General features: G+C 49.4%; 1 protein-coding gene across 1 annotated transcript in view; it reads right to left on the bottom strand.

The window, feature by feature from the left end:
* MELTF (melanotransferrin) overlaps window positions 1-11,057 on the bottom strand; it is a 31,875-nt gene that overhangs the window by 2,197 nt on the left and 18,621 nt on the right. The window contains exons 9-14 of the mRNA XM_007957107.2: window positions 10,787-10,938; window positions 8,361-8,457; window positions 6,895-7,089; window positions 5,731-5,887; window positions 5,572-5,639; window positions 2,465-2,652 (exon numbers count right to left, since the gene is read on the bottom strand). Of these exons, the coding sequence (XP_007955298.1) occupies window positions 2,465-2,652; window positions 5,572-5,639; window positions 5,731-5,887; window positions 6,895-7,089; window positions 8,361-8,457; window positions 10,787-10,938 (857 nt within the window). The remainder of the gene's footprint in view (window positions 1-2,464; window positions 2,653-5,571; window positions 5,640-5,730; window positions 5,888-6,894; window positions 7,090-8,360; window positions 8,458-10,786; window positions 10,939-11,057) is intronic.

Below are 11,057 nucleotides of genomic sequence, written 5' to 3'. Positions count from 1 at the left end.
TTATTCAATCTGTATGCTGGGCAAATAATCCAAGAGGCTGGACTATATGAAGAAGAACATGACATCAGGATTGGAGAAAGTCTCATTAACAACTTATGATATGTAGATGACGTGATCTTGCTTGCTGACAGCAAAGAGGACTTGAAGCACTTATTGATGAAGATCAAAGACTACAGCTTTCAGTATGCATTACACCTCAACATAAAGAAAACAAAAATCCTCAAACCTGATTTTGAATAAACAGCATCATGATAAATGGAGAAAAGATTGAGGCTGTCAAGGATGTCATTGTACTTGGATCCACAATGACACCCTTGGAAGCAGCAGTCAAGAAATCAGATGTCATCTCACACTGGCCAAATCTGCTGCAAGGGACACCTTTAAAGTGTTTAAGAGCAAAGATGTCACTTTGAAGACTAAGGTGTGCCTGAACCAAGCCATGATATTTTCACATAAATGTGAAAACTGGACAATGAATAAGGAAGACTGAAGAAGAATTGATGCATTTGAATTACGGTGTTGATGACGAATGTTGAATATATCATAGACTGCCTGAAGAATGAATAAATTTGTCTTGGAAGAAGTACAGCCACAATGCTCCTTAGAAGCAAGAATAGGCACACTTCATCTCTTATACTTTGGCTCTGTTATCAGGAGGGACCAGTCCCTTGAGAATGACATCATGCTTTGTAAAGTAGAGAGTCAATGAAAATAAAAGGAAGACCCTCAACAAGATGGGTTGACACAGTGGCTGCAACAATGGGTTCAAATATAGCAACAAGTATGAGGATGGCCAGGACCAAGCAGTGTTTCATTCTGTGGTACATGGAGTCACTGTGAGTCAGAACCAAGTAACAACAACAATGGGTCCTCTGGAGTCCCCTGGAGGGCAAATTGTCCAGTGCTTGCCTACTAACTGAAAGGTTGGTAGTATAAACCCACCCAGAGACACCTTAGAAGAAAGTCTGTAGATGTGCTTCCAAAAGATTATAGCCACGAAAACTCTATGGATCAGTTCTACTCTGTACACATAGGGTTGCCGTGAATGGAGTCAACGCCACAGCAATTTTTTTTTTTAAGGGTCCTCTTGAAGATCTGATGAGATATATCAGCTTCTTTCCAGAAAACTGTACCTTCACACAGCATTCCCCACGTTACTTCAGAGTTGAGGAATTCCCTCAACCCTTGGGGACCCAATCAATGTAAAGAACTCTGGGATAGAGGGACTGTAGAAAAGATGAAAATAGCATAAATAATTGTATTGCTTAGGAATAAGCATGGAAAGCCAGCTGGCTCAGATCTGTGGTGCTGGTGGGTGGGGCAGGGAGGTTCTGAAGTCAGTAGGGAGTAGGCGTGAGGGTGGTAGGGACAGGTTAGGAACTTGAGCTCCATCACCATGCAGCCTGGGTTCTAACTCTAACCCTGGTTGGAGGAGGTGATAAGCTAGATCAAATTCTAGATGTGTTTTGAAAGTGCAGCCGACAGAATTGGCCGTGGGACTGGACTGCGAGTGTGAGAATAAGGAGTCAGAGATGACTCCTGAGATACAGAGAAGGCTGGAATTGCTGCAAAATGAAACTAGGAAGACTGAGAGGAAAAGGAGTTCAATTTTGGGCTTGTTCAACTGGAGATGCCTGTTATATTACAAATGGAAGTGCCAAGTAGGCAGCTGTTGGATGTACAAGTTTGGGGTTGAAAGAATGTGGACTGATGATGTAAATTTAGGAGCTATCTGCATATAGATGGTATTTAATGACGCAGGTCTGAGTGAGAGCAAGAAGGGCATGTGTGTAAACAGAGAAGAAGGCTTAGGACTGAGTCAAAGGTACTCTAGAACTTATAGCTCATGGAGAGGAGAAAGCAGCTGAAAAGGAGACCAAGGAAGAGCTGCCAAGGAGAGACAGGAGGAGAGCTGGGCTTCTGTGAGGACCTGGGAGCCAAAGAGGGGAGAAGTGTTTATGGGAGGAGTGGGGTCAGCTGTGTGCTGTGCTGCTGAGAGGTCCAGAACCATGAAGATTGGCAACATGGAGTCACTGTGACCCTGACAAGGGTTGCCTCAGTGTTAGCGGGGTCTGTCTGCAGTAGTCTCCATCCTTAAGAGAATAGAAGCAGAGGAACTGGCGACTCCAGAGCAGAGATAACTTTGGAGTTTCTCTGTAAAGGGGAGCAGGGTAGTAGCTGCAGGAGGATGGAGACCAAGAAAAGGTGTGTTTGTGTTTTAAAAATGGGGGCAATAACATATTTGCATGTTGATGGAAATCTAGTTGAGAAGGAAAAATTACTGACACACGAGACAGAAAGGATAGTGTTGGAGGAATGTCCTTGGGTAAATGAAACTCACAGAACTTTCCCCAGGCTCCTTCAGTTCCTCCCAAGGGCTGGTCCAGGCCAACTGAGGCCTCTGAGGGGGCTTGGTTCCCTCCTGCTGTCCACCCCCACTGAGATAGTCCCAGCCCCGACTCACCTGGGCCTTATCCAGCAGTCCATACACAGTGAAGATGTTGGTGTCAGGCCGAACCATGACGGCGTGGGACGGCATCTGTGCCAGGTTGCAGTCTGCAAACTGGGACACCTCGGCCCGAGCCCCATTGGGGCACAGCAGCTCATAGTCCTCAGACTTGAGTTCTGCAGCCCAGGGCTCAGGATTGTGGCCTGAGGGTAGAGACAGACAGAAAGAGGCTGCTATCCTCCTGGACCTCAAAATCCTTCCCTTGAGGGAGAGTTCTTCAACTGTGCTATCACCAGGGCAAGAGAATCCAGTTGCGCTAATAATATTAGGAGTAGCTATGGCTATCCCACCTTAGTCCACTGAGGACTAAGATGTGCCTGCACCATGCCAACGTGTTTTCAATCACCTCATATGCACTCAAAAGCTGGACAATGAATAAGGAAGACCAAAGAATTGATGCTTTTGACTTATGGTATTGGCAAAGAATATCAGAATATAGTGGACTGCCAGAAGAATGAACAAATCTGTTTTGGAAGAAGTATAGCTAGAATGCTTGCTCCTTAGAAGTAAGGATAGTAAGATTTCATTTCACTTACTTTAGATAAGTTACCAGAGGGACCTGTCCCTGGAGATGAATATCATGCTTGGTAAAGTAGAGGAAGAAAGAAAAAGAGGAAGACCCTCAATGAGATAGATTAACACGGTGACTGCAACAATATGCTCAAACATAGCAATGACTGTGAGGACGGATCAGGACCAGGCAGTGTTTCCTTCTGTTGCACGTAGAGTCGCTATGAGTTGGAACTGAATGGCACCTAATAACAGTAACAACTGTTACTGAGTACTTGCTGTGTGACAAAGCCAATGCCATTGAGTCGATTCTGACTCATAGTGAACTCATAGGAGAGAGTAAAACTGCCCCATGGAGTTTCTAAGGTTGTAAATTTTTACAGAAGCAGATTGTCTCATCTTTCTCCCACTGACTAACTAGTGAGTTTGAACTGCCACTCTTTTGGTTAGCAGGCAAATGCTTTAACTGCTGCACCACCAGAGCTCCTTGCTATGTGACAGGCATTTAAAAAACTTTCTTTTGATCCTCATGACAGTAATACAAGGTGGGTATTTTGACCCTCACTTTACAGGTGAGGAAGCTGAGGTTTATGACCACTACCAGGCAAAGAACCCCATCTGTGTGCTACCTGTGTTGGGCCTGGGGTGAAGTGGGTTCCTGAATGTCAGTCTCCCCTACAGACTGACATTCTTAAACTAGAGGTGGCATAACATCACCTGTGAATCTCCAAAATGCAATTTTAAGGGCCCCAGGTGCAAACCATTTCATTCAGTAGGTCTAGGGTCAGGCCCAGGAATCTACATTTTTAACCAAGCATCCCAGTGATTCTGAAGCAGGCCCAGGGCATCCTGAGAAATACAGCCCTTGGGAGATACGTAATTTTTGTGTTTGCAGGTAGTCAGTTAGTATCTACCCTTCTCCCACTTCCAGAAGGAACTTGACATGGGCCCAAGAGTAGAGATAAAGAGAAAAGAAAAATGAGCCACACTGTGAGGTAGGACATGAAGCTGAGAGGCCTCACTATGGGTGAGCCTCCTAAGACCCTCCCTAGCCCCACTCTTTACTTGAGTCCATCGCACGACCATGGGGTAGATAGGTCTGGGACCAGGCAGAACTCCCTCGTCATAAGGGAGCTTCCCAAGTGTCCTGCTTGGTGGAAGGTTGTGTGTGTGTGTGTGTGTGTGGGGGGGGGCAGGGCTAGGGCAACATGGAGGCCTCTGGAGACCTTCCCAGCTCTGTTACCCAAATGGTATCCTCCACAGGCATGATAGGGTCAGAGTTTTAAGATACGGATCTATGTTTTTTCTCCTGTATGGCATGCTTCCCCTTAGCCAATTCCCAAAGATAGGCCTTTCTGCGCTGAATTTCCACAAGAGATGTGCTAGGACAGAACGAAGAAAACAGCCTCTCATTCATTGCCATCAAGGAGATTCAACTCATAGTGACCCCTCCTTGGGTGTCGGAGGCAGTATCTCTATGGAAGTGGATTACCCAATCTTCCTTCCAAGGAGTTGCTGGTGGGTTTGAACCAGTCAAATGCCTTAGGCACTACTATGCCACCAGAGCTCCCAGCATTTGATATTTCAAAGGCTGGGGTGTGGGCAAGGCATGCAGAAAATATAAACAATAGATGTTGAAGGGAAACAGCCTCTTGTCTTCAAAACCAAACCAGTTGCCAAGGAGTCAATTCAGACTCAAGATGACCTCATGTGTGTCAGAGTAGAAATGCTCTGTAAGGGTTTTCAGTGGCTGATTTTTCAGAACTAGATCACCAGGTCTTTCTGCCAAGGCTCCTCTGGGTAGACTCAAACCACCAACCTTTTGGTTAGCTGAGCATGGTTTGCATTACCCAGGGACTCTCCTTCTTCAAAAAGGATGAAGATTCCCTGACTGAGGGAGAATATGAGGTTCTTTCCTTCTGGAAGTGGGAGAAGGGTGGATACTAACTGAATACCTGGGCTCTTTCTCACAGGTGGAGCCCAGGAAGGTAGCCTCTGACTAAAAGCCTATGTGATGTATCTTGGGGCAGGCCCTGCCTTTGCATGCAGAGAGCAGTGAATGGATGACCCTGCCACCCCTCCCCCACTCATATACCTTGACATTACATAAATGTAATTTCTCTCCAAATTGACTGAGATTGAGTTTTGGTAGGATGGGGTCTTGAGTCCCAGATCAATAAAGGCTATCATGGGAGCTCTGGTAGTGTAGTGCCTAAGGCATCTGACTGCTAACCAGAAGGCTGGCTATTCAAACCCACCAGCCACTCCTCATAAGGAAGATCGGGCAATCTACTTCTGTAGAGACCCATCTTGGAAACCCAAGGAGGGGTCATTATGAGTATAATCGACTTGACTTCATGGCAGTGAGGTTGTTGTTGTTGTTTTAAAGGCTGTCATGTATTCTGCACACCTGGTCTATTCTTACCACAATGGTCCAAGTGACCACTCAGGCCCCCAAGCCCAGCAACACCCAGTGCCTGGATTGTACTAGGTGTTGGAACACAGCCCCGTTGGACATCTGGCCCTATTCTGGCCTAAGTCCCCACACACACCATTTGTGTTGTCAAAGACAGTTGTGTGCTTGACGAAGGCGACGTCCCCAGCATTCTCCACGAGGCACCTGCAGACAAGGAGACAAGGCACATATTGAGCAGGAGGATCTTGCCATCAGCCCTGAACCCAGATGCACCAGCAGGCTTGGGGCTGAGTACCTGAAGGCACCGCTGTAGCTGTAGTACCTCTCCTGACTGTTGCCCACACACTTGTTGCGACCCTGCTCGTCACCTACACAGAGCTCACACAGCGAGGATGGGTAGTTCTCATAGTTGTTCACGGGCACGCAGCTGGCACTGAAGAACTCACTAACCGCTGGGTGGGAGGGGAAGGGGCTGTGAGGAGGGGCCAGTGGTAGACAGGGCAAGCCAGAGAAGAGACGAGGTGGGCCGCTCCCCCACAAATCTGCCCGCCTTGTCTGGCCCTACAGCCAAGGCCACCCATCTGCTCCACTTCACACCCAGCTCAGAGCTGCAGTCTCCTTTTGTCCGAATTTCAGGGGTGGAGGGGAACGAGAGATTGTTAGAATATAGGAACCCCATCAGCACCTCTGATACGTAGTCACCCAGCCTTTGCTTGGACTCCCTCAGGGACAGAGAGCTTACCACCTCATAAGCTATTCTGTTCCAGTCAGAGCTTTCTGGGAGTGGGAGCAGCCAACCCCAATCAATACCTCTGTGTGCTTCAGTGGGTAGTTAGAAAAACAATGTTTATCTCTTGAGGTGCCAGCCAGGACAGAGGTATGTGTTCAGGCAGCCCAAGGAACTCGGCACCCTCCTTCTGCCTCCCTTTTACCACAAATGTTACAAGATTTAATCCATGAGAAGGGCCTCATATAGCACCAGGCATATGGCAAGTGCTTGGTGAACATCTCTTTGATTCAGCACTTATGTAGACACTTGTGTACTTATGTGGATGTCTGGTCACTGTCCAACAAGATCCCCCAGATGCTTAGGGGACAGTCTCGTGGCTGTACAGTAACATAGCCAGGACCAGAACCCTTGCACACACCCCACTCCCCCACTGGGGCTAGTTCCACACTCAGTGATAAGGACCGGTAGAGCTGGTTCTGGGTGAGTAGGAGGTAGGTATCATATCAGGTAGGGATCTCCAAAGAATCACTAGACAGACACCTGGAGTGTTTTAAGAATGGCCAAGCATATTTCCCAACCTTTCCAAGAGCAAGGATTGTGTGTGTCAAAGAGGAACAGGAAATCACGTCTCAGATGCTGTCTTTGTGTGGAGTCCCCGCTGGAAGCTGATCACCATCCCCAGCCAATCCCCAAGAGGAGCCTGATATCTCTGGCCAGTGGGGGCGGTACCTGTGAGGACATCGCAGTCCTTGGGCCGGATGAAGCCCTTCTGGATGAGGGCACCTACAGGGACGTCCCAGCCTGCAGGGCTGCCCAAGGCAGGGTGGCAGGAGCGCTTGCCCCGGAGCTCATCCATGGTGAAGGCGTAGGAGCTGTTCCGCTTCACCAGGGCCACCACAAAATACGAGTTACTTCGGTCCTCCGCTGGGGGAGAGGCGACATCACATGAAAGACCCCACACCTGGCTTTCCTGGGCTCAGTGAGGGGCAAGAGCCGGGCAAGAGCCAGGCAATCCTCATGGGGTGGAACACATACGGTGGATCCTCCTCAGGCCCTCCCCTCAAACCCACTCCCTCCTGTCTCCCACCCCTGGAAGCTGTGATCGTGTCTCCAGGTCTTGGCTGTGCAGACTAAGGTTATCAGTGAGCAAATCCAGCAGCTCAGATTCCTGGAGAAGCCCAGAAGCAGCTCTGGTGGCTGCTTTATTTTTCAGAGACTTGTCTCTTCTCGCCCCTCCCCCAAACAGTCCTCATGCTAAAGGCATTTCTTTCCTTTCCCCTCAGGAACAGCTGGATTCTGGAGGTTCTGCAATGATTTTGGATACCACCCTTGCCCCAGTGCACCCCTGTGCTAGAAAGACAGGGGACCCACTGGGTCTTTAAGATGGAGAAAGGGCATTGTCAATACTGACACCCAAGTGGTATTTTTCTCACCGTCTGGGAGAAAAGTAGAGGCTTAACTGAGGCCTGCTTTTCCCTAAGCCCAGACATTTTTCACATCCAAGTGGAAGGGACTAGGGCCTCCCAGGTCACTACTGAACAGGGCAGAAGTCAAAGCTCTATCTAGCTCAGGCTACTTCAAAGTGTGACAAGGATGAGGACTCCCAGGGCAGCTCCACAGTCAGGGCTGGAAGAGGCCAGGAAACCCTCTCCTCTATAGCCTGTTTTATAAGGCCCAGGCCCGAAAGATAAGAGTGGTTTTATGTTTTTAAAGGGTTGCAAAAAATGAGTTGCCTGCAAAACCTAAACTATTTGCTCTGATCTTTTACAAAAGGTTTACTGATAGTACCAGACTTTCTCGATGAACAACAGATGGGGAAACTGAGGCCTGGGGCAGGAGAGACTTCCCTGGTGACAGACAGATAGCAGCCAGCCGAGGGAGAGGGAAACTGAGCACAAGGTGGGTCCCTCTTGTGCTCTGTAGCTGTCCGCAGTCCCAACCCCTGAGAATGGGGGCCTTTCTTCAGCCCCTCCCTGCTCTTCCACACCACCTTCTGTCCGAGGCCCTTGGGGAGACTTCACAGCCATGGCCTCCTGGACCAACTACTGACCTAAGGCTAGCTGGAGCTGGGAGAAGCAGATGGGTGGACTTATGGGACTTTAGAAAATGGCTCAGGGTGGGGAGGGGGTGACAATTATATATAAATAAATATCAACAACTCCCAGCTGAGGCTGGTGGCTGGCACCTACACTCACCAGCATACCGCTCCCCAGCAGCTGGAACCAGGCCATACATCTTCCCGGCTTTGTAAATGTCTTCTCCCCTCAGGGTCACAGCATCGATTTTCTCAGCCTGAAGGGGAACAGAGAGTGGTCTCAGCTGAGGTGGACCCCAGGTCGGTCCCGGATGTTGGGATCTAACTATGTGCCAGGGCCTGGTCTCTTGGGGTTGGGGGCCTCAGGCTCCCCTGGGGAACCTGGGTGGAGAATGTCCCACCCCATCCTGCCCATCTACCCCTCCTCTCCTTGCCGCCCAGGCAGATGGTTTCTTGGATGGGGAGGGCTGAAAGCAACTAACACCCACACTCCTGGGCTTCTGTTTCATTCTTTCAGCAAATGTTTACTGAGGTCTCTTTGTGCCAAGCCCTGTCTGAGCAAAACATTGCATGATCCCTGCCCTCATGCTTGGTATGGGGTCTCCCCACTGAGTCTCTAGCCTTGTGAGGACAGGGCACCAGCCCAGGGCTGGCACACAGTGGGAGTGCAATATGTATTTGTCAAATGCATGTAGAATAGATGACTGAGCCAGGTCTTGAAAGATGGTAGATCCCAGGGCCTGTTGGAGGAGGCTCCCGGGCTGAGGGATAAAGCCCTGCCTGAGGCAGCAGGATGGGTCCAGGGCCAGGACACCCACCCTTGGGCCCTCCTGGGGCCCCTTCTGTTCACCCATGCCCTACCAAAGTCTCTTGACAGGTGGCCCCCTCAGAGCCTGAAAAGGTGTAACCAAGCCACAGGAGTGTGTCAAACCCAATGGCCAACGGTGGGGCCCTGCTCTCCCCAGCTGACCTCAGGTAAGTCACTTCCTCAGCCTCTCTTGGCCCCAATCTCCACATCTGGAAACTTACTGTGAAAAGAGGTTAGTAATTGTACTGACCCCATAGAGTTGTTGTAAGGATTAAATGAAATAATCCACATCCGTGGTTTAGCACCCAGGAAGTGTTACCCCTTTATTCCTGTCCAGTCCCACTCTTCTCAGGTTCTGTGGCCAGGGCAGGGTGAGTACCCCCTGATGTCCTGACATGAGGACTGCTCTGATGATGGTCCTGACCATCAAGCCCTACCTCCTTACTCTCAGAAAACCGGAAGGGAAGAGTCCAGGAACCCAGGGGCTGATAGACCTGTGCTCTGGCCTGATGCTGGACACCTATGACCATGGTAGGACCCTCATCCCTTACTGCAGGGCTTTTGGGGGAATCTTCTGTGTACTGGCCTTGGACTCCACTCAGAGAACCAAAGCAGGACTGAGCTAGGCTGGTATTTTTAGCTGTAGGTGGAGGACCTAGTGCCCAAACCAAACCACTGCTGTTGAGTTGATTTTGACTCCTAGTGAACCTATAGGACCAATTAGAACCACACCAAAGGGTTTCTAAGGCTGTGATCCTTATGGAAGCAGACTGCCACATTTTTCTCCTGCAGAATGGCTGGTAGATTGAACCACTGACCTTTTGGTTGGTAGGTGAGCACTTAACCACTGTGCTCCCAAGAGTCCTAGAGGGCCTAGCATTGAGGCCAAATCAATTTAACAGGTCATGAAAAGCATTGCAAAAAAGGGAAAATTAAGCATACATCAGAAAATAGTGTACATTGTACTTAGTAAAGATAAGCATTGTTTTGCAAAATGCTTTTCATCTATACATACAAAGAATAGGAGGTCTGGTGGTGTGATGCCTAAGGCATTTTACTGCCAACCAAAAGTTCAGTGGTTCAAACCCACCAGCTGCTTCACGGAAGGAAGATGGGGCAGTCTATTTCTGTAAAGATTTACTGCCTAGGAAACCCAATGGGGGTCACCATGAGTCGGAATAGACTTGATGTCAGTGCTGTTGTTGCTGTTACGTGCCGTCGAGTTGTCTCCAACTCAAAGAGACCCCTCCTTGGGTTTCCGAGGTGGTATCTCAATGGAAGTAGATTACCCAACCTTCCTTCCGAAGAGTGGCTGGTGGGTTTGAACTGCCAATCTTCTGGTTAGCAGTCAAGTGCCTTAGGCACTACACCACCAGAGTTTTTTTGGTTTATATGAAGAATATATATTTCTCACATATTTATATCTGAAAGTTTTTGTGTACTAGATTATAACATAAAATGTATTTCTTACTGAGGGTTACTGCCAAAAAAAGTTTAAAAAACAACGATCTAAGCTAACCCCCTCCCCAGTGTGCAAATGGGGAAACTGACACAGGATGGGTTGATGGGTCAGGGCTGAGCTGGGTCAGATAAATGAGAAGTCCTTGAGCTCTCCCAGGGGAAATGGCCTCCATGTGCCCTGCCCCCTTTGTCTGGAGGCAGTCACAGGAGACCTTCTCCTCCCCAGGCTGCCCCAAGGAAGAGGAGGTAAGACCATCCCAGGGGCTATGCCACCTGCCCATCAGGCCCACTCTGCCCCTCCCTGGCATGGCCCCTACCTGGATAAGTTCCATGCAGTGCTGGGGGGAATTGGCCGACACGCACTGGATCTCTGGCTTGAGCCTCTGCCGGTTAAAGGCCACAGCCATGTCTCCACACTTCTGGATCTCGGGAGTGGACAGCACGCACCAGCGCAGGTACTGTGGCAGCCCTGCATGGGTGTGCACGTGTGGTCACTGCCAGGTTCACCCAGTGCCAGGGGGCAGAGCGCGTGGATGACCATGCGGAAGCTGTGGGGCCAGAACCTCAGTGGGAAGAGTTTTGAGTCAG

The sequence above is a fragment of the Orycteropus afer genome, unplaced genomic scaffold (assembly GCF_000298275.1).
Source record: "Orycteropus afer afer isolate SDZICR_OR568_19922 unplaced genomic scaffold, OryAfe1.0 scaffold00703, whole genome shotgun sequence".
NCBI lineage: Eukaryota > Metazoa > Chordata > Mammalia > Tubulidentata > Orycteropodidae > Orycteropus > Orycteropus afer.
This window is presented reverse-complemented; position numbering and strand designations above follow the sequence as displayed.